At 44.1% G+C, this 24,000-nt stretch overlaps 2 protein-coding genes and 1 pseudogene across 4 annotated transcripts in view; all 3 read right to left on the reverse strand.

Moving 5' to 3' along the window:
- Positions 1 to 1,689, reverse strand: part of LOC147032771 (galanin peptides-like) — a 29,577-nt gene extending 27,888 nt beyond the window's left edge. Inside the window, exons 1-2 of one of the 3 annotated variants that reach the window (XM_085870665.1) lie at positions 1,341 to 1,689; positions 1,098 to 1,175 (exon numbers count right to left, since the gene is read on the reverse strand). In XM_085870665.1, the coding sequence (XP_085726791.1) occupies positions 1,098 to 1,175 (78 nt within the window). In that variant the 5' untranslated portion in view covers positions 1,341 to 1,689. The remainder of the gene's footprint in view (positions 1 to 1,097; positions 1,176 to 1,340) is intronic. The other 2 variants (XM_085870666.1, XM_085870667.1) reach the window with 2 other exon arrangements.
- A 7,141-nt stretch (positions 1,690 to 8,830) lies between these two features.
- Positions 8,831 to 10,734, reverse strand: LOC147032772 (uncharacterized; annotated as a pseudogene).
- A 1,306-nt stretch (positions 10,735 to 12,040) lies between these two features.
- On the reverse strand, positions 12,041 to 14,211 carry LOC147032773 (uncharacterized). The gene has a single exon (XM_085870668.1). The coding sequence runs from the start codon at positions 13,625 to 13,627 to the stop codon at positions 12,041 to 12,043; it is 1,587 nt and encodes a 528-aa protein (XP_085726794.1). The 5' UTR covers positions 13,628 to 14,211.
- Positions 14,212 to 24,000: the final 9,789 nt, after the last annotated feature.

Here is a 24,000-nt window from a genome sequence, read left to right on the forward strand (position 1 = left end):
GTCATACACCCAACCTGTCCACCAAATTTTGTCCGAATCCGTCTAACTTTTTGAGATATGCTGCTCACAGACAAACAGGCGGACGGGGATGAAAGGAAACCCTCCGTCCACCTTTGGTGGCAGAGGTTAATAACCAAGAAAGGAAACAAGACAACTGAAACAGTTAAAGAAGAGTAATCGTCTCTATTTCTTTAAACCAGCCACAATCATCTCCACCCTGTGGGGTCGGCCGGGGCAAACAATTCTGGCCCAAATCTTTCGAGATCTGGCTGGCCAGGCCTAACATTCGACTGATGTAGGAATATGGAATTTGTTTATGATGGCAGTGATAAATTGCCTACTCTTCACAAAAGACGTCCACCAACCAATACCACTTCCTACCGATGGACGTTGCACACATTGGTGAATCGCCATGCATGTCAAACACCAGGATGACAGTTTATAGCTGGGTCGAGGTTCAAACCCAGGCGAGAAGATTCAAAGGCGAGTGTACATAGCTCAAAGTTACCCTGCAAGGGCATTGAAAACCAACCGGTGTGATCTACAGGCGTTTAATAGTTTAAAATAATTTTAAAAGATGGGAATGCTCATGGCAGTGGCACAGAAGACTCCAAATCAACCACGCAACAGAGACATGGAGTTTGATGCGAGTAAGCACAATTCATGCGCAATATTCATGTACAAACGTTCAATTCAAAATTCATGTCCAAACAAAATTCATGGCCAAACCATGACATGTTCAAAATTCATGTCCAAACAAAATTCATGGCCAAACCATGACATGTTCAAAATTCATGTCCAAACAAAATTCATGTCCAAACAAAATTCATGTCCAAACAAAATTCATGTCCAAACAAAATTCATGGCCAAACCATGACATGTTCAAAATTCATGTCCAAACAAAATTCATGTCCAAACAAAATTCATGTCCAAACAAAATTCATGTCCAAACAAAATTCATGGCCAAACCATGACATGTTCAAAATTCATGGCCAAACAAAATTCATGGCCAAACCATGACATGTTCAAAATTCATGCACAATTCATGTACAACAGGCAGCATCATGATTCGAAAAGAGACATGAACTTATACGAACCATCTCAAGACCTTTGGTATCCTTCAATGCCGAAAGAAGGAAAAAGACAACGAGAAGGACGACGACGTACGAGTGCATCTGTTGTCCGGTGAAAAAAGATGAAAACTTTTCCAATTAATGTGCAATTTTTTTGCAAGCGCCAGTGATACAGAAACAAGATACACAAGCCCGGCGCATATAAAACAACAAAGTACAACCTAAAGCAGCAGCACCTTTCTTTCTTTATGTGTATAATCGACTCACAGTGTTCTCTGGAGAAGCGACGACGAGGATGCATCTGAAAATATGGCTACTTCCAATAGATGTATATATATATATATATTTATATACATATACATTAGAGGTCGAGGTTGCGCACTCATAACCGGTACTTACAATTCACTCCAGCGCATTTTAACGCAAATTACTCGTTGGCTTTTTATATTTTCAACCAAAGGAGGCGTTCTGTTGGGGTCAAATTGCAACAAGCAGGGCACTTAGGGGCTTTGCAGATAAGTGTAATATCTTGACTGCGTAGATTGGCCTCGATTTGATTATCCTCTCCACTTAGCTCAATCATCGTGTGAGCACTTCGTGCCTCTGAAGAACCCTCTGTCCCTCAGCAAATCGCACTGTTCAGCCAAAAAAAAAAAAAAAATGTTCACCACAAAACAAGCAATTCTGGAAAAAATATAAGTCTTTGATTCAAAGTCTTACCGTACGTGGGAAGTTCGAAAAGTTATACGGGCGAGATGCAATCGTCAGGGCAACATTCGAGCAACCCTGGAGCAGGGGGAAGTAATAAAAGAGATACAATAGTCAAGGCAACAAGAAAGAAGCCATTACTGAAAAAGGATAATCGAAAATCTCGTATGGAGTTTGTGAAAAAGCATCTTAATGATACTGCAGGCGCGTGGAGAAACGTTTTGTCGTCAGATGAGACGAAGATTGAACTTTTTGGTCTAAATTCAAAGTGTTACGTCTAATGCAAGCTTAACACACATCACCAAGTCAACACCATCCTTCCTGTCAAGCATGGTGGTGGCAGCATCACGTTATGGGGCTGCTTTTCATCATCAGGGGCTGGCAAGCTTGTCGGGATGGAAGGGACAATGGACAAGGAGACTCCTTGATGAAAACCTGCTCGAGTCAGACATGAATCTGACACCGGATAGGAGATTCACATTTTATCAGGACAATGATCTGAAGCACGAAGCTAAAGCCACACTGGAGTGGCTGAATAAGAAGTAAATAAATGTTCTTGAGTGGCCCAATCAAAGTCCTAACTTGAACTCAATTGAACATTTATGACGAGACTTGAAGATTGCAGTCCATCGACGATCCCTCTCAAACTTGGCAGAACTAGAGCGATTTTCACATGAACAATGGGTAAATATTTCACCACTCACTGTGCAAAGGTGGTAGAGACCCACCCACGAAGACTCAGAGCAGTCGTTGCTGTTAAAGATGTTTCCACCAAGTACTGACCGAAGGGGCTGAATACTTTTACAACCAGTGAATTTTGATTTGTACATGTTTTTTTTGTTTTTTTACAGGTATCCCTGCCATGTGACATCCTTCAACTACAACAGTGTTTAGTTAGATCTCTTCAGTTATCAATAAAAAAGTTCATTTGGAAAAATTGTTTTCATATCATTCGTAATCGATATCAAAATATGCAATTTGGGGTCTGTCTTCCTGATGTTGTTTTTTTATTTTTTTTTTTACTACTTTTGCAGGCCTCTGCACCTTTGTGCTAAATTCCATCTCCATCAGCTGAAATAGAAGATGGTGAAAAAGCAAAATGTGAGGTTTTTAGCGTTTCACCTTTGACCCCACAAAATCAGAAAAGTGGCCAAAAACGAAAAAAAATAACAAAAAACAAAGAGTTTGGATGTGTTGAACCAAGGCGCCGCCACGGCAAATTTGAGGCGGATCGGCTGAGAAAAGAAGGAATTGCGTGTGATTTTAATTTTTGGAAAGAAAAAAAGAAAAGTCGGAAAAAATAAAAACAAAATGTCTTTCTTCCCTGTAGTGGGAAATAGTTATAAAAGAGTGACATTTGAAATCGTCATGGGTTCGGTAAAAGTGTAGCCATACTTCTTTTTGTTTCGACGTACATGACGGTGACGGTTATGTGATACTCGTGTTGGCAGTCATTTGTGACCATGAATGTGACAGACAGTTACATGGCAGTGGAAGGTGCCTGAAAGGGGGGAAGATCAAAGTCTGAAAACACTTATCCTCAAATCGCAGGAAGGATGTAAGAATTTCCAAAAAAATTTGGAGTGACAACCCCACTGAAAGTAACTTTTGTTCATTCCATTAGACTTGTAACAAATGTGCATCCATCCCGAGGCAGGTCAGAAAAACATCATCTTACAGATTCAAGGCCAAACTCTCCAACCAGTTTCCTTCCTGGAAGTCATGGTGGCACCTTGTCGGGTATGTCTGATCTGTTGTCTCCCTCCATCCCGTCCCTCGCCTCAAACGGTGTTACTGCAGACTCTGCCTGAGATAAAGAAGAATATCTAACCCCTGTCTTTGCCTCCAAATGTTATGCAGCCAACCCATTCTGTTCTGTCTTCATCTGACCCCCAATGTACCCACTGGGTATTGGACACTGTAAGCGTGGTGTTGACTTCACGGTAAAGGTGGCTGCCTTATGATCTTAGGGTCTTGAGTTTGAGCCCGCACCGTGCAGTTTAATAACACCAAGTCACTTGACTCAGTCTGTCATCCTTCCGAGGTCGGCAAAATGAATACCAGCTTACTGGGAACAGGTGCACTGCATCAGTGTCACAGCCGCACTCTCATCTATTATTATGCAACCAGCAGCCACAAGCTGCATACAAAATAATAATACAACTGGACTCTGTGTCCTTCTAACCCGAGAAGAAAGATAAAGTTCTGTCCGACCTTAACCCTGCTTTGGCGACGGGTCCAGTCTCCAGATGGCATCGGTGACCATGTTCTCACATCATGCTCTGCTGTTTTTGCTCTCCTGCCATCTTCCATATTCAATCTGTCCTCTTTTGGAAACCGGTCCTCTGCAATGAAGTTAGCAAAAATGACACGCGTTCACAAGAAGAGTGCAAAAACAGACCCTACACACTAAAGGCAAGCAAGCTTGCTTCCAATTATAAGCAAAGTCTTGGAATCCATCATTGCTTCTGATGTCAAGTCGTTCCTGTTTTAAAAAACAGCCCGATTGTTCTCCGACCATCAGTTTGGATTCCCTCCCAGCCACTGAACTCTGGACAGTTTTCAGCAACTCGCTCAGCAATGATTGGACACCCTCAATCTCAAACAAGACCTGAGGAGTGTCCACCAAGATATATATATATATAACAATCATTCGACACAGTCTAACATCCTGCTTTGCTTGCCAAGAGCTCTGCCTGTGGCATAGAAGGCCGACTTCATTCCAAGATTTCTGACTTTTTGCACTTACACTGTTGTTGTTGTTGTTGTTGCCATCAATGCAATCCTCTACTCCCCTCTCTCAATGGAGCCTGGAATTCTCCAATGCAGTGTTTTGGGCTCAGTCTTGTTCCTCATCTAAAACTGACCTATCTAACGCTCTGAAAACTGTCTTCATTTTCGCAGATGACCCCACAATTTGTCGTACTTCAGATCCCCATTCAGACACAGCAGCTGAGTCTGTCTGCTGATGTGGAAATGATTAGACACTGGTCTGATAAATGGAACACATCCTTCAATCCTGGAAAAATCTCCCAGTCTCACCCGATCACTCCGGAAGGATCATGAAATGAATCCATGTATTTGTTTGGTCACCCAATGGAAGAAGTTCTTCTCTTCAATGACGATGCCTCACCATCAGCCATGACCTTTCCTGGGCTGACAACATAGCAAAGCTGGCCTCCAAAGCCAGCCCAAGACTGTGCATCCCATCGATCCAAGTGTTTCCCTGGCAAATCAGAGCTCCTCGCAGTCTCCAAGGCCTTTCTTTATCGCTCAATGGAGTACTATTCTTCATTATGGGCTGGCGCTCAAGCATCATGTCCGTGTCCTGGATTTTGTGTCATTTAAAGCTCTTGTTGGAGTCTCCCTAGATGAGGCCAAGGCACAATGATTGGTGCTCTCACATTGTGGGTGAGCTTAGTGGGCTGTCTATCTAGCCTGTGAATCTCTGAACCTCTCTATTCCAGGATGCACACGTCCTTCCGGTAAACCCCTTCTTGTTAAACTTCCAACATCCTGGCTGTCAAACACATCAACTCTTTTGTGCTTCGCATCTCCCATCTATGGAAGCACTTCCCAGAGGATGTTCTATCTCACTTCCCTCCAGGACTTCAAGCAAGCAGTGTACCCCAATTGTCATCCTCAATTCTGTTCCATGATCTTTATTACCCCCATTAACCTTTCCTAATGCAACTATCCTACTTACTCGTTTCAGTGTTTCCCTCCCTCTCCTCTTTTCTTGTTCCTTCATTCCCTTGACATTTCATAATTTTATAATCAAGGAAAGGTTTACATTTTGTATGGGCAGTAGAATGGCATGCATGTCTTAAGTACAACTTTTTGAACGTTACATTTACATAAACAAAGCCATTACATATTCAAACTAAGATGCACACCCTGACGTTGCTCGACCACCAAACAGGGATTGCTTGAGAAGTCATTCAATGTGTGCACCATTCCAGAGTGCCATCAATTGGCGCTTGCTCCAACCTTTCCTCTTTGCCCCAAGTCCAGCAGGCCATGACTGGAGACTGGAAAATGAGGAGCTACTCTTTGACTAGATGTCACTAGCATTGTCTTGAAGCACATGCTTTGGAAATACTGGAGAAGTTGATGCCGGAGTCAACAGATGCTCCTGTGGAAATGCAAGGTCACCACATCATGGTTACTCTTTGTAGCCAAAGACAACCGTTCACGTGTAACATGTGGATGACTTGGAGAGTTGGATTTGTTTATAGTGAGGAGATGTTGCCCAGACAAGAAGTATGCTATGATGTCGCAAGCACTGTGACCAAGTATTAGAGGTATTCAAGAAGCCTTCACCACTCATGAACTGCAGTTTCGGCAGACATTTGGAATTTGCCAGGATCAGTTTTCAAACTAAACGTTTCCCCTTTATAGATTGTTCAGATTGTTGGACACCTCCAAGTACCTGCACTCAGACTCAATCCAGCCCACTGCTAACCTGGCTAGCCCTCCCTTTAGTAAAAGTTCGATTTTCCATGTGAGCTTGGCCAAGCCAGCACACGATTCTTACACCAATCTAAACTAATAAATGTCAGTGTGTGTGTGTGTGTGTGTGTGTGTGTGTGTGTGTGTGTGTGTGTGTGTGTGTGTGTGTGTGTGTGTCCTCAATCACCATGAAACTCCAAAACGATGAAACCTAGCAGCCTGAAACTTTGCATGCATACTAAGGGAACTCCAAAGAAGAGCATGAATGAAAATTGATTGTTTGGGTTAATTAAAACACTCCACCTGAAGATAATTAACGGACTTATTTAATTATATCCTTTATCGAGTGCATCATCGGCCACCTTGCTCTCAATGGGGTCTTCAGGCATATCCTAGGTGACCTCGCTGGGATTTGAAACCACCACGTTTTTTGGTCTGCTCAACAATGCTGAGACTTGGAACAGGCCGCAACGATTTCTTAACAATAAAGTTTTTTTTTCACTTTCCTCACTCATGTGATGGCATGCCTGATCATCATAGCTATGAATCGCTGAGTACACTGTAATGCTTATAAATGCCCAGAGATGCCAGTGTTCGTGGTTTTATTCAATTTCTGCACATGCAATAACCTCGAGAATCTCTTAAACTAAGCCAAATTACAAAATTTAAGCTCCGGAATTGAACTTAGCAGCAGTTCTGACTGCGAAAAAAAGACTTCATTTGTCCAATTCGGACATTGCTCAGGCGTTTCCGGGTGCATGGGTTCAACGACGGCATTTGGTAATCACTTGCCAAGCCAGGCGTTCTGTTGTAGTGCTTGCTTGAGTGCTTAAGCCTGTTGCCGAGCGCCCTACAATCGACAGCGGGATGTACAGTTGGCAGTTGTTATACAAGGTCGAGGGATGTATACAGCACACACGGAGGTGGTACATGTGGGTAGATTTGGATCTGTTGAGACTCTCCGTGGGTGTGTGGACATGCCATGCCTGTAACGGGTGTCGTAGTGGCAAAGTTTCCTCCCATATCTTATGGATGTTTTATCAGGTTTTCCTTTGTCCTCAGAACCGTTTCTAAAGCAATTGGTTATTGGGTTTGCTTTACAAAGGTTAAATGTTTCTCTTTGTGAATTTCAAAGCAACATATATTTGATAACACCCGATAATCGAACCGTTTGCTGTATTAACATGTTTTCTAAATTACCGAACCAAATTTTTTTTCCACCCGTCACATGCAGCTGTTTAGAAAGATTTTGTATGGGCAGTAGAATGGCATGCATGTCTTAAGTACAACTTTTTGAACGTTACATTTACATAAACGAAGCCATTACATATTCAAACTAAGATGCACACCCTGACGTTGCTTTAGAAACGTGGAAGTGTTATTGTCCAATAGTACTGTCCAACTAGGCTCCCATTTGAGCGTCAGACTTCTTCTCCACCCCCAGGAACTTGGCGATGGAACATCTGGTGACCGATGCATATACTGTGCACATAAAGAGAACTGGGGTCCTGTATACCCGTTCCGGACACTCCCCATGGGAAAAAAAAACCCACCAGTTTTTAACTCATTTCATCCAGCGGTTCATAGTGCGGCGGATATGTGTATAATATCAGAACGATTGTGTGTTTGGTGGTAAAAGCACCAAAATTGGCAAAGTTCATCATAAGAACATATACATTGATTTTAGCTATAGTGCCAAGCCAGATTTTTCGTTGTACGAGAAATATGGGCAAAAATCCAAGAGGGCTGCCACCGCTGGTTGTGAAATTTTAAAATCGCCATATCTTTGCCAATAATTGACATAGAAAGTTGTATAAGGTGTCTATACCTATGTTTTCATACCCATATAAACTGATTAGACACTCAGATTGAACATAACATGCTTCTGTGCGAGTATAAGTGGTATATGACTGCCAAAATGTGCTGATTTTATGCGACTAATCAATTCTGAACTATAAATCGAATCACAATGTCGTTTGTTGATACACCCCAGGCTCCCAGCGTAAAGAGCTCAGTAAGAGCATTATAAAATCAAGTCAAACATCATCCTGATCATTTAAAACATTTATAATAAACATCAAACTTTCAATAATTCAAGCTATAAAACAATAGTTTCAACGCCATGAACACAATACTTTCATGAAGAACTTTTGACCAGAAACCATACACAGTAATTCTTTTGATTGCTTGAACACCAAACATAATTACACATAAACAACTAGAGGGGGAGCACTCGGGAGAGTGCAAAACCTCCGCCGCCAATACTGCTGGGTCACTCAAGTGAACCTTATATCTTATTCATTAAATATGATGTCAAAAGTGCTGACAGTTATAGTTCTTTTCTCCAACATTTTTTTTTTGGGGGGGGGGGTTGGAAATCACTTAAAACATGTAGAAATTCAAAAACAAAGAAATCGAAATTTTGTTGAAAAAAAAGTTGCAAATCTTTTTTTTCTCTAGCAATTATTTTGGGGTGGGGGGGGGGGGTTGGAAATCACTTAAAACATGTAGAAATGCAAAAAATATATATATTTTTCTTTTTTTGGGGTGGGGGGGGGTAACAATTTTTTTTGGGGGGGTGGTTGGAAATCAATAAAAACATGCAGAAATGCAAAAAAAATATATTCTCTAACAATTTTTTTTGGGGGGAGGGGGGGGTGGGGACCAAGTCCAAAATCTAATGGCATGATCCTTGGACCATACCTAACCTCCCACCAAGTTTCGTCGAAATCCGTCGAGGAGTTTTTCCGCAATACTGTTCACAAACAAACAAACAAACAAACAGAAGGGGGTAAAAACAGTAACCTCCATCCATCTTCGAAGATGGCGGAGGTTAAATATAATCACATGTTGTGATGAATAACAAATAACACTGAATAACACTATATCATATTTCTATGTACATGTATCACTTTCAACACACAACCCTGACTGAAAATAAATCGCAATAATAGTGTTCAATTGGAAATAAACGCATGATTGCACAACATAATACCAGTATTACGTGAGAAAATATTAAATAAAATGTCAAATCCGACTTTGAAACAATCCACTAAAATGTATGTGTTTCATTCATCTCACATGGTGACAATCGTCGCTCTGGCTTGAGGTCCTCAACCATCTCGTTCATTTCCATTTTGTTCACAGTTTCCGCTACACCGACACAGTGATGTACACAGTGATTTACGCATTTACAGAGTCCGATGCATGTTTTTTGGCACCCACACTTCAGTAGTTCTGAGCACGAGGCCGCAGCTTCTGGTAGTACTGTCCAACTTGGCTCCCATTCGAGCATCAGACTTCTTCTCCACCCCCAGGAACTTGGCGATGGAACATCTGGTGACCGCGCGTGCATCTGTCCCCATACAAATCCAGCCTGGTGTACTGCATGTTTGGTGTATTCGAATAGGGCAGCTTCAGTTGGTGGAATCGCATCTATTGGTCTGCTTTTTGCGGTGAACATGTACTTTCTGGCTAAACTTACACTGACTTCTGAGGGCGTTTTATCAACTGGATCACAAACTTCTCAACTGGTGCCATCTTCGCTTCGTCAAACTCATTCGGAGAGGCCAATATAGGAGAGCGAATACCGGTGTAATTTCTGGAAGTGCTTTCCACAACTGGAACGCCGTCTTTTTCCCTCCACCAGCAAACGAAGATGTCGTGTCACGCCCCGTAAAGGCGTGAAACATTGGCAGGGCTCCAGGTCGCTCCTCTCCCATTTCCTTTGCAATTTGGTGAGCAGGAACATATCGCAGATTCTTTCCAACGCCGAATGCCACCCATATTTCAGCGTCTGTCGCGAATGAAGCAGCAGACACTGCCAGAATCAGCACATCAGTATCAACAGTTCGAATCATCACTTTCCGGTAGCCTTTCTCGAGTACATCTGCTACATGGAGAAACATTCTGGTGTCGGCTTCTTCCTGTGGACAAGGCGACAGTGATGAAACATCCCGATTGATGTTACACGAGAGAACATTCTGTTTGCAGGTCAGAATCACTTCGTTCTCTGTCGTAAAATTCTTTGCGACCTAAAACGTAAAAACCATAGACATACATCATTACCATGACAATATTTGTTAGGCGCGTGTTATTCATCACTCAATATCCAAGATATATAAAGTGTTATGTTTGTAATTTTCATGTAGCTGTACATTACCTGAATAGCCAGGAATTCAAAGAGCTCAGATTTGTTCTCGGATACACGGAAAAATTCTTGCCAGTTTCCTGGAACTTTGCTTGTGGGTGGCACACGTCTTCGAACCCCCTTGCCGCGTCTTTCTCGTGTTCATGACTTGAGACTGTCATCAATGTATACGTCCCAGACAACGTCGAGGCGTGTTACATACGTGAGATGCGACCGTATGTAAGGAAAAAATACAGACTCTGCATACTCAAGGAACGTCATCGGTCCAACAGGCTTCAGCATGCAGACAATTGCCAAGCCATCGAGAACCAGGACATCAACGGAAGGAATGTCTCTAAGGGAGTCGCTCATCTCCTCCAGACAACGAACAAGATCGGATTTTGTACCGAGCCGAAGGTCTCCAAACTGTGATAATGACGGTGGGTAAGCATGATTTTCGTGTCTGAAGAAATTGTCCAAGTCACCATCTCCGGTCTGACATGCAATAAATAATCGAGAGAATAGAGCACAGTCGTTCTTGAGAGATGATACTAGTGGTGATGACCTCGAAGAATTCCTCACCGGTGGGTTTCCGAAAAGCGGGAGTTTGTTCTTTGTGATGGGTTAAGTTAGGGTTTTGGTTGTCTGAATTAGTCGCTCTTCTCTGAATTTGTGGTATTGCTGTTTGCCAAGATCCTCAATTTTAGTCATGCTTTCAGATACTTTAGGGTCAGCAACATCCCTGGTACCGAGGACAAGCACTTCTGTTGTTTCTTCCGTGAATGGATTTCCCATAGTTTCAAAGGTCGTGACTAGTGCATTCACGTCTCGTGCGTATGATGTTTGTGAGGATAGCGTGTGCTCGTGATGTTTTTGCTGCATTGAACTGGGGGCACTCTTCCTTCTGTCTCGTGCACCAGTCTTCGTAGGACGATGGTTCACTTTCTGCTTGGCAGTATTCGTCATATGCCTGATGGAGAAGTATCCATAGAGTACTGCATGTGACGATGTGTACATGCCTGGCTCGTTTTACATGGGATGATTTGAGAAGAGATTCTGCTTTTCCTGGCGTAGTGACATCTGCATCTGCTCAGGCGCTGGTCCATCCACTCCCATCCAGGAAATACCCGATTGTCGATATATATATGGGCCATCTCGATATGGAGCCCTCCAAGCATAACGACAAACTTGTCTTCTCCATACAACTCCGGCCAATTCCATTGAATGGTTTTAGCGATGGCGAACAGTGGATGATCTAGCGTTACTACTGGAACCTGTCCTGGGTTCAGGAATTCCACCGCCTGCTTGACAACGTCCATTGAATGTCGAATCATTCCAATGGATTTCGAATCATCTGGAAATAGAGGTAGGAGGGAATTGATGCTTGGCTGTATGTGTTCAGTGTGACGGTTGCCGTGATATGCAGACCACGAAATTGGGTCGTCCGTGCTTTGGGTGTTATCACTTTGCTGCTCCCTTGTTTTTTTTCTAGCCAAACGTGTTCATCTCCTAATGCAGTTTTCAGAAGGACGTCATTTGTTGCAGGATGATCTTCAGTTGGGGGTATCACTGGTTCCTTTGTTCTTGGTGAAACTGGCTTTACATTTGTATATGATTCTGGCAGGCTGTAGTGTGAACTGGAATGTGCAATTCTACCAGAGTTCTCTGTTGGAGTTCTCTATCGTTCTGTACCATCTGATTCAGTAGCTCTATTTTGGAACGAAGAGATGCCTGTGCCATGGAATGATGTATGTGCAGTTGTTGATGTCGGGTTGTGGTCTATGTTGTCAATTGCTGCCGTTGTAAACAGATGTCTTCTCAACATTACCGGACATACAACTCCATCCTTCTCATACTGAGTAGCTGCCGCAGTCGCCATATTTGTAGATATGTCCAGAACTCTGTCATCGGAAATGGAGACACCAAGATGGAATAAGGTTTCTTCCAACTCATGCTTGCGGGTTTGTACGTGAATCAAGAGCCCAAGATAGACAGGAAGAGGTGTTTCTTTGTCTGTGTTATGACTTATTCCAGTTGACGAAGCCCGTCTCCTTGTCGAGCTGTTGAATTGAAGCAATTGTGCCACAGTGAGAGCAGATTGACGAAATGTGTCTGGGTCCTTGTTTTTTTTTATATATGTTCCATCCATTATCATGCTAACTAGTGCAAGTAACGATTGTGATATGGCTTCTTCCTGGCAGTTGTTTCCAAACGATCCGGTGAATGTCGAGGTTTTCTGTTGCATATCTCTTCTGACTATCTGTGCAGCCTTCGCTAGGCATATCGCTTCATCGTCGTAGTCATCCAAGGTTGCCTCTTTCAATGCTAGTCCAACATCATCTTCAAAGCTCAGCATCACATTGCGACCTTGCTTGAATGCACGAAGACCGGGTATATTGGCAAGTAGCCGTATCTTCAAGTCTGTTGAGTGAATCCGACCAGACTGTTCAACGCCAAAATCGAGAAGCCGTTCACTGTCGAGCTGGATGAGATCTGCAAGACGAAACACCGGGGCAACGTTATCGTCGTCGTTTCGTGTATCTTCAATGAAACCTATAAGTTCAGCCAGTGCTAAGCCATGAGACACTCTGTCAGATATGGCTATGTTAGTATCTTCTCCACTCCTAGTGCTAGCATTGTACAACTTGACAAGGCATTTGGCATGATACCGTGCATCTTGAGCTACAAGATCGCCGCTGCTAAGCTTTCCTATCAACTTCTCATCTTGCAATTTGATTGCACAACGCTTCACTCGTGCTGTGACCTTTGGCATTATTGCGTCATGTTGTGGTTGCTCTTTGGTCTCTGGTTGGTCACAGAAAAGCATGCGTTTTTGGAAGCATGTGTTAATGTGCGAGGAACCTTGGCGGGTATAGTGGGACTTGCTTTGCTGGCCTTCGCTCAGGTTTGCAGATGTGCACATTGTTGATTCCAATCTGGCTATACGACTAGATGAGCACTTCAATCTGCATGAATTGTGCCACTTGGCCTCGTGTGCTTCCAGTGTATTTCCAATACCAGTACCATCATCGAGTTGTGATATGTCAACTGGAATAGGTTGTTGTTTCATTTCGCTGAAAATTGTCAAATTGTCGCCCAGGGTTTTGTAACCTGCACCAACACCACTAGCTTTCCTTGATTTTGCTGGGCAATGGAGCACTTCAGATGTTACACTTTGGCAAAGACTACACATTGTCCAGTCGATAGGTTTGGGAACACTGATGCTGGCTCCATGGATAAGCTTACATTTCTTCTCAGCCGACATATTCAAACCTGGTTATTCACCTGAAATGCAGTTGAATGTACATGTATAATGTTTAAATTCATAATATTGTGCTCTTAATGGAGTGCTTGCTCATGGCTATGAATATAAAAATATATTATGCAAATAACATTCCAATTTGATTATTTCAGAATTAATTACACAAAATCTACACATTTTGGCAGTCATATTCCATTTATACTAAGAATGGAACACTTCACGTACAATCTGAGTGTTTAATCAGTTTATGTGGGTATGAAAACATAGATATAGACACATTATACAACTTTCTATGTCAATTATTGGCAAAGATATTGCGATTTTAAAATTTCACAACCAGCGGTGGCGGCCCTCTTGGATTTTTGCCCATATTTCTGGAACAACGAAAAATCTGGCTTGGCACTACAGCTAAAATCAATTTATATGTTCTGAGCATGATTTGTGCCAATTTTTGTGCTTTTACCACCAAACCCACAATCGTTTCATATATCTGCTGCACTATCAGGTGTGTTCATGGAAGTAAAACTAATACATAAACAGACACTTCTCGAATTACACACAGCATGATTCAATGGCTTGTGAAGGAACTTATTCACAAATGACATGCATGAATCACAAGGACATTCACAAAATCAACATCAGTGAACTTCCATGGATGAATCACAAGGACATTCACAAAATCAACATCAGTGAACTTCCATGGATGAATCACAAGGATATTAGTCAACAATGGACCAACACATGGTCCCTGAGATGTGAAGCATGGAGATATATATATATATATATATATATATATATATATATATATATATATATATATATATATATATATATATATCTGCATTGTACAGGACATGCGTTTGTTGAGTTATTCATGTTTAGCCTTCATACAATGACACAAGTCACTCTGGGGTGTCAAGCTCGTCTGCCATTACGGGAGACAAATGAACGTCACAGCTAAGACAAATTCGCATTCCATCCTCGGTGGCAGAGATGATAACTGGTCAGGTCAGGTATGGGAGCATGTGCCAGAACAGCACGTCGCTGCGTCCACTTTCCGCCGGTACTCCAGGGGCCTCCGTCTGGCCATCCCCCTGGCAGATGCCAGGCCCATCCCCATCTCCTTGAGATAATGGTCAACCTGCTGCAAACACGAGGCACGTGGTCGACCCACTGGCCTCCTCCACTCACGAGACTCCCTCACTGAGAGAGTCTGGTGAGCAGGATCAGCGTCAGGAAAACGAGCCACATGTCCATACAGCCGCAACTGACGCTCACGGACTATGCAGGTAACAAATCTCATCCGAGTCTCTCTCAGCAACCGCTCGTTGGACACAAAATCCGACCAGCGATAGCCAAGGATTCTCCGAAGAGACCTGGTACCAAAGGAATTAAGTCTCCGTCTCAGATCCTTGGTCAGAGTCCAAGTCTCGCATCCATAGAGCAAGACTGGAAGTACCAAGGACCTGAGACTCGGACTTTTGTCCTCCCGCACAGGTACCGGCAGCGCCACACCCCATGAACCAGTGAATCCATGACTCCGCAGGCCTGACCCGATGTCTATTGACCTCTGACTCGCAGCCAGCAGAGACATGGATATCACTGCCAAGGTAAGTGAATCTCTCCACGACCTCAACATTCTCACCACAAACAGACACAGACAGGAGAGTAGCATCCAAGATGTCACCGAAAGCCTGGATCTTAGTTTTGACCCAGGAAACCCGTAATCCCAGCAGCTCCGACTCCTCATTCAGCACCTCGAGGGCCCTCAAGAGGATGTCTAAAGTCTCTGCAAAGATGACTGCATCATCTGCAAAATCAAGGTCCGAGATCTTGACATTCCCAAACGATGCACCGCAACTTGATCTCTCCGACATCCTCCCTAGAATCCAGTCCATACAAGTGCTGAAAAGTGTGGGGGCCAGTACACATCCCTGAGGAACTCCAGTAACAACTGGAAATAAGTCAGAGGTGGAACCACCACACTTCACAGCACTCTCAGTACCAGAGTGGAGTTCAGACATCAGATCGATCAGTTTTGGTGGCACCCCACGAAGACCAAGAATCCTCCAGAGGACATCCCGATTCACTGAATCGAACTCTTTACAGAGATCAACATAGGCTGCAAGCAGCCCCTGCCGAAACTCTCGTCTGCGTTCGGTGAGGACACGAAGTGCAAGGATACGGTCAATCGTTGACCTCTTTGGTGTAAAGCTCTGGACGCTGGTGCTCAAGCAGATGGTGGCGAACCCTATCAAGAATTATCCGAGCAAAGACCTTGCCCGGCACTGAGAGCAGCGTCACCCCTCGGTAGTTGTTGAAGTCTTGGCGATCACCCTTCCTTTTCCAGAGAGGGACAACAAGGCCCCTCTTCCAGTCATTTGGGATGATGCCTGTGTTCCAGCCAGAGCACAAAACTGCATGCAATGACACGAGTGTAGCATTTCCACCAGCCTTGAGAAGTTCGGCATGGATGCCACAGATCCCTGGAGCTTTGCCCCGTTTCAACTGGTTCACCGCAGCCTGTGTTTCCACAAGCGAAGGTGGACCACAGTTGATTCGAGGGTCAGCAACAGGGATTGTAACACCCTTGACGTCCAACTCGACAGTTGGGGGATCAGCCTGGTACAACCGCTCAAAGTAACCGACCCAGCCGGCCTTCACTTCAGACTCCTCTGTCAAGAGCCTACCACTCTCTGCTCGAACTGCAGTGCTCCGAGGGATGGGCTTGGATGAACGTAATGCGCGAATTCCCCTGTAAGCGGGACGAGAATCACCTGTCCACAGGTGATGCTCTACCCCCTCACAGATTCCTCGCACATAGGCCTCCTTGTCCACCCTCAGTGCACGTACAGTTTTACGCCTCAGCTCCTTGAACAGCTCAGCTCTGCCATTCAGCCTGGCCCTGCGACTCTGGTCAATGGTATCCAGTGTCCCTTGAGAGACAAAATTATTCTTTGCCCTGCGGTGAGCTCCAAGGCATCCACCGGCAACATCAAGGACGGTGGTCTTGAAGGCGCTCCACAACTCTTCAGGACCCCCCAAAGCACGCAGACCCCCCAAGTGTCCACTCAACCTGTTCGCAAACTCCTCAGCTACTCTCTCATCCCTGAGCTTGCCAACATCCAGCCTCGGCTGGGATGGTGCCATTCTCCAGGATTTAAGGTGCAGCTTTAGAGTTGCTACAACAAGCCTGTGGTCAGTATTGACGAACTGAGCACTCCGGTAGACCCTGCAGTTCTGGATCTTCCTCCAACGACCGTCAATGAGGACATGGTCAATCTCCTTTGCCACACCGCCAGCGTTGGAATACCAAGTCCAGCGATGAGCTTGTGGGCGCTGAAACCATGAACCAGCCACCCTAAGTCCATGACTTCTTGCAAAGTCAAGGAACTTAGTGCTATTCTGGTTCATAGTTCCTGACCCATGGGGACCAACACACACCTCATAACCATCCCTATCAGTTCCAGTCGATGCATTGAAATCCCCCAAGGTTAGAAGTGTATCTCGTCTGGGGCACTGATCAACCACAGACTCGAGTGTGGCGTAGAATGCATCCTTCACGGTGAGATCACTCGCCTCAGTCGGAGCATAAACAGAGACCAGGGAAATGACACCTAAGGAGTGACGAATCCTTAATCTCATAATACGCTCATTGACCGGTGTTACCTCAATTATCATTGGGGTCAGCTTATTGGACACAGCTGCAGCAACTCCTTGGGTATGGTAACCATCAGAGCGACCAGACCAATAGTAGGTGTAACCACCCACCATTATGTCACCGCAATCCGGTCTCCGAACCTCAGAGAGAGCTGCAATCCCGATGTCCAAACGCTTGAGCTCAGATGATAACAGAGACAGGTGATCATCCTCTCTTAGGGATAGGACATTCCAGGCACCCACCCGAAGGGACCGCCTCAGGTTAACCCAAGGAGACCGCCGTCTGGTGGACGACACCTCAGCACCACTCCGACACACTCTCCCGCAATCTGACCCAAGGATGTTACCCCGTGGTTTCCCTCCTATCAAAGATTGGGGGTCCCGAAGGCTTTGCCTGAATCCCGTCATCCGGTGAGCTGCCCTGCGAAGGGAAGCTGCACAGGAGGTACTCCCACAGAGTGGGTTTTCAGATTTTTTTTGCGTTTTTGCGTTTTGCGGAATGAAGGGTTTTACGGTGGATGGAGTGCAAATCCTGCCACCAACCTCCTAATAAGAAGTGACCCAACTGCAGGAGGACGTCCGCAGACACAGTTGGGCACTAGATATGGATGGCCGTTGGCTCACAAGGAGCTCCTCCGCCCTTTGACAGGTTTTGTTTTTAATCCTGCTGGGTGTCCATATCCAAACACCCTCCTCACCAGAAAACCTGGTGGGGGAGACGGTTTAGTCGCCGACAACCCGACCATGGAACAGGTTAGTACAGGTTTACATGGTACCTGTAGCAGGTCACAGATCGAACCTGACCTGACACAACATGATAACTGGAGGACTTGCAAAATTCGTCCAACTCAATGACAAATGCCTTTTTTGTTCCAAATCAAGAATAGTTCATGCATTTTCATACAAATCACCCTGATCCAATTGACCAATAATGTGGAAACGAGTATTAAATGAAAGAGGTTGTAAGTGAGTGATTCATTGGAAAGATTCATTGTTCAGTAATAGTTCAGAAAATACCAAATTGCGTACAAACCATTTGTAATCCAATTAAAGGTGTTTTACAGGATGCAGAACAAGCTTCTTCCGTCCTGGGAATAAGCTGACCCTCTGAGCACTCTGGCTTGATTATCATAATGGTCCTTAACATCATTTCCTGCAATGGACAAAAAAAAAAAAAAATCCCAAAATATTATAACTTCCTGAGAACCATCATGACCTCCATTAAAAAGGAAACGTATGCAGTATTATTAATTCGATTGAACATGATGTTGTGAATAAACTCTGAATGTATTCCTTTTGAAACAATTAAACGATTAATGTCAATACGTTTCTATGACACACAAAACAAGGATGCTGGTCCTCATCAAATCTGCAAATCTGCAAAGAAGGAAAATCTGCAAACATTAGAGCCATACTGATAATTTTGAAGACAGCATGGAAAATGACCTACCAATCTGTCAACTCCACAAATGTGACCTCAAAACTCGACCCGCTCAAATTACAGCGCATAGTAGGCTCTCTTTCTCTTTTCTACTGATATTACTTCGGTTTCTGCTCGCAAGAACTTGCTGCTTGTGGACCTCCACCATTAGCGAGACAAAGGAATACTCGACAAGCCACTACATCACATGATTATTGTGTGGCCATTGGCAACTCAAGAGTGAGCCATTACAACGTTTGTTTCTTCCCCTCCACTGCCAAACTCTGGAACTCTTTACCTTCTCATGTATTCCAAAACACTTACGACCTTCCCCTTTGCAAAAAAAACTGATTTTTTTTCCATCCTCAAAACTCTTAGACCATTCTCTTTTTCCTTACTTTTCTATCAATGCAGTTCTTTTATTTAAGGCCAGGCCTTGATAAGTTCTATTTAGTCCATGACTGGAGCCTTCAACATAAAAAAAAATAAAATAAATAAAAAATAAATTGAACACAACGTCTTTATTGTGGAGTCTCACTTTGCCACAAAGTCATTCAAACAGACTCAAACAAGATTCAGAAAGAATTTCGAGACCAGGTTAGCCCCAGATAAGTGTGCTATTTTTGACTGATAAGGAAGTTTAAGTCCCACGGGACAGTAGAAGATCTTTATTGCTCAAAGTCCGGTCAAACGGGGACTGCAAGATAACGAGCAAACATTGAAGCGGTCCATGAAGCAGTTTTGAGGAGCCCCAGAAAATTGCTGTGTCGTCGATATCAAGAATTAAACCATTATGTTTATCCCCTTATCAAGAATCCCCTTATCAAGATATCAAGAATTAAACCAAGTTGACCATTATGTTTATCAAGTACAAAAATAATTCTGAAACAGGAACTAAAAATGTACCCGTATTTTTAAACAGTGGTGGATCCAGGAATTTAAAGAGGTGTTTGGGGGGAGGGGAGGGTGCACCAGGCCATCGTGCTGAATGGGAAGTGGGGTTTTGGGGTCCTCCCCCAGGAAATTTTGAGAAATTGATCGACGTAAATGGTATTTCCTGCATTCTTGGAAGTTTTCTGCAGTTTATGGAGTTCTTCGCTGGCCCAACAGTTCAGCATATTCACGATGACTAATGGGCCAAAGTGGCAAAGTTGCCCAGCCAATCCAAAGTTAAACAAGTAAAAAAAAAAAAATAAAAGACATAAAATGTCATAGTCCCCATTGTTTTCGTAATTTGGAGGTATGAAGATAAAGGGCCAGGCCAGCCCATATTTATGTTCAACTAAATGGTTGCCAGTCTACCAGTCGGCCATCTTTGAACAGATCGCAGAATAAAGTGAGAGGCACATGTATGCCGTCATGCACTGTGCTTTTGCCAAATTTGAACAAAATTAAACCATGCATGCCTGAGAAATGGTTGGGGACACATTTAAGTAACAAAACGGGCACCAGTCGGCCATCTTGGATGTGAACTCGAAAAAAAAGGGCATGTATATGTAAGCCATCATTCATTATCTGAGTGCCAAGTTTGAACAACATCGGTAAATGCATGTCTGATAAATGGTTGAGGATGTGTTCAACATTGGGGGTTTTTAAAAATAAAATGGCCACCAGTTTAATAGTCAGCCATCTTTGATCAGATCACAAAATAAAGTTCGGTGCAAGTGTATGCCATCGTTTACTGTGCCTTTGCCAAGTTTGAACATAATCGCACCATGCTTGTCGGAGAAATAGTTGGGAGACACATTTAAGTAACAAAATGGCCAGCAGTCAGCCATCTTGGATCAGACCTTGAAAAACAATGAAGTGCTTATGTAAGACATCATCATTACCTGTGTGCAAGTTTGAACAACATGGGTAAATGCATGTCCGAGAAATGATTGAGGACATGTTAAACATCGAGTTATTTACAACTTACAATGATCTCCCCGCAATCCGGTCTCCCAACCTCAGGGAGAGCTGCAATACCGATGTCCAAACGCTTGAGCTCAGATGATAACAGAGACAGGTGATCATCTTCTCTTAGGGATAGGACATTCCAGGCACCCACCCGAAGGGACCGCCTCAGGTTAACCCAAGGAGACCGCCGTCTGGTGGACGACACCTTAGCACCACTCCGACACACTCTACCGCAATCTGATCCTGAAGGTTAACCCACGGCTTCCCTCCTATCAACAAAGATTGGGGGTCAAGAAGGCTTTGCCTCAATCCCGTCATCCAGTGAGCTGCCCTGCGAAGGGAAGCTGCACAGGTGATCCTCCCACGGAGTGGGTTTTCAGATTTTGTTTTTGCTTTTGGTATGTTTTGCAGAATGAAGGGGTTTACGGTGGCCGGAGTGCAAATCCTGCCACTAACCTCCTAATAAAAAGTAAACCAACTGCAGGAGGTGGTCTGCAGACACCGTTGGGCACTAGATGAGCAAAACTGTTCATAATATTCTACATGAGGCCTCACAAAATTCCTATACAGTGTTCACCCAGGCTGCCAATATTTTGCCAAATCGATTAAAGTGTCTTGACTTTCCAGAATTTGATGACCACCCTCTCTGCTATCTGCCTCATCTCCGAGCTTTGTGTCATCTGCAAACCGTGTGTCCTGGTACCCAAGCCAGATGGCAGTTTCCACCGTTGCACTGATACAAAACAGGTCAATGCAGTCTCAAGAACCGACACTTATCCAATCCCTAGGATTAAAAAAAATATATATTTGTATGCATTGTTTTGGCTCGTTTGAGAGCTAACACACAACACACAGCAAGGGGGGGCATGAGTCAAGAGGGCGGGAGAGGGAAGGACAAAACAGTGGAGAACAGAGACATTCGGAGATCTGTGGAAGGGAGAGGGATTGGGCGGGGAACATGGGGAATACAAGGTGGACATTACAGGGACTTTCAGGAAGTAACCCAAGGAGTGACGATTGATGATTGCATCGACAGGATTGGTTAAGCCGAGTTTGTGAGCAGGTTTGATTAACTGAAGGGGTACTGGCAGATTCCTCTTCCTGAACGAGCAAAGGTAATCTCTGCTTTTGTGACACCGGATGGCCTTTACCAGTGTGAAGGTCTTCCCTTTGGCCTAAAGAACGGGCCCACAACATTTCAACGCCTCATCATTGACCTTACCATGCATTGTGAGGGGGTAGTAGGGGCATACGTTGACGATGTCATCATCCATTCCATGACTTGGGACGATCACCATGAGAGAATCTGTGCTTTCTTCATGAGACTTTCTGATGCCAAACTGACTTTAAATCTGATAAAATCTGAATTTCTTCAAGCACACGTTGTGTATGTGTATGTGTATGTGTATGTGTATGTGTATGTGTATGTGTGTGTGTGTGTGTGTGTGTGTGTGTGTGTGTGTGTGTGTGTGTGTGTGTGTGTGTGTGTGTGTGTGTGTGTGTGTGTGTGTGTGTGTGTGTGTGTGTGTGTGTGTGTGTGTGTGTGTGTGTGTGTGTGTGTTCTTCGTGTAACCGGGTGAGGTTGGTCGCTCCAATAAAAGAGGCAAGACTAATCAAAGTTCTCAAATGGAATGAGACTTATTTTCCCCAACCTTGCAACCATCAACAGCAATGAAGACGGCGGCTTCACCCATTCAGCCCAACACACTGAGGCAAGCCCTGAAATGAAATGACAGTGATAAATCTTCCATGAAAAAGATCAATTCAAGCACCACTTTTCCTGCCAATATCCTCTCCAGCCATAAGCTGTTCATCCCTGTGCAGCTTATAAGCATCCTATGGGTCTTTGTCATAGCACAGAGTGTGGAAGGTATGCTGGGTTATGGTGTTGACCCGCAGTGGATCGCTTGGTATGATGCAGTGGAATTGGGCATGCTTACCTCATGCATTCTGATTGGTACGGGATTACGATGCGGCATTCGTAATCTGACCCATTGGAGTCACTCCCATCGAAGTCCGCAGGTGTTTGATTTGAGGCAACACGGTCATGTGGAATGCAATGCCTTCCTTTAGGAGTCGAAGTAGGTGGAGGACACACCTTTATCTCTGCACGATGCATCGCCTTAGCAGGGCCACGACCGTCGGCTGGTTCGACCACATAGGTGTCCCCCATCCGGTCAATGACAGGGAAAATTTTGGACACAAACTCGTCTTGGATTTTGCGTCCACCTCGGAAATGATTTTGGAGGTAAACCCATTCTCCAAGAACTATTGGTAGCACTTTTTTGGTTATGTCAAACGGAGCCTTCGGTTTTCTCCTTTCAATTTTTTGGTGTTCCCCAGCATTTTGGTAGACATAGCGCCATCACTGTTGATGTGTTGCCACTCATTCTGAGTCAGGGGATTCCCATCCTTCCCACCCTTTTGCTTCCGGCTTACTTAAGATTGAGTCAATTGGCAAACGTGGGTCCCGTCCAAACATCAGATAAAATTGGGAGTATCCCATTGCTGAATGTGGCGTGGCGTGGCATAATAAGCATAGAGCAGCTCGAGCAAAAGATCTGGCCAATACTTTTTCTTTTGGGGTGGAAATGTTCATCGTAGGTGATGCAGTGTTCGATTAAACTATTCACGTTGGCCGTTTCCCTGGAGGTGGTAGGGGGTCGTACGTGACTTTTTCACCCCATACAAGTTGCACAGTTCTTTGGATGATCCTCTCCTCAAAATTCCGACCTTGATCAGAATGGAAGCATTGTGGCATTCCGTATCGCAGGAACCAATCTTTGACAATTGTCTTCACTGTGGTGGATGATACAGTAATGGCGGGTGGTCGTACTTCGCTTAAAAAGTGGCGTGGCCATTTCACGTATTTCGCCGTCAGTGGTAAAGGTGTTACCAACCAAAAATTGTTCAATGACCTTCAATTAGATGATTTTTGAAGAGTTTAACCCTGGACATACAAGTGCATACAAAACCACTATGAGCTACTAGAGTAGAAGCAGTTCCAGAGAAAACATTAAATATTTTTCTTCAATCCAACATGGCTGCCAAACCATGTGACCTATCAATTATTCCTTGACAAACTTGGACACGGATGGCTGAGGGATCATTTGTGTGGTTTCCCCTCAATCTCTCCAGCTGTTCTGGAGAAGATTTTTTTTTATAGGTTTCAGGCTAAATCCAATATGGCTGCCAAACCATGTGACCTATGATGTCATACGTGTGAACCTTTTGATCTTCATGGATAGTCGGGAATACTTGTAAAGTCTTGCCTCAATCTGTTCAGCCACTTCAGAGAAGATTTTTGAAGGTTTAAAAAAAAAACAAAAAAAAAACAATATGGCTGCCCAACCACATGACCGATGACATCATCAATTTTTTTTCTTCTGTGGACCAT

The sequence above is a fragment of the Eptatretus burgeri genome, chromosome 2 (assembly GCF_056783735.1).
Source record: "Eptatretus burgeri isolate ZD-2024b chromosome 2, Ebu_testis_v1, whole genome shotgun sequence".
Classification (NCBI taxonomy): domain Eukaryota; kingdom Metazoa; phylum Chordata; class Myxini; order Myxiniformes; family Myxinidae; genus Eptatretus; species Eptatretus burgeri.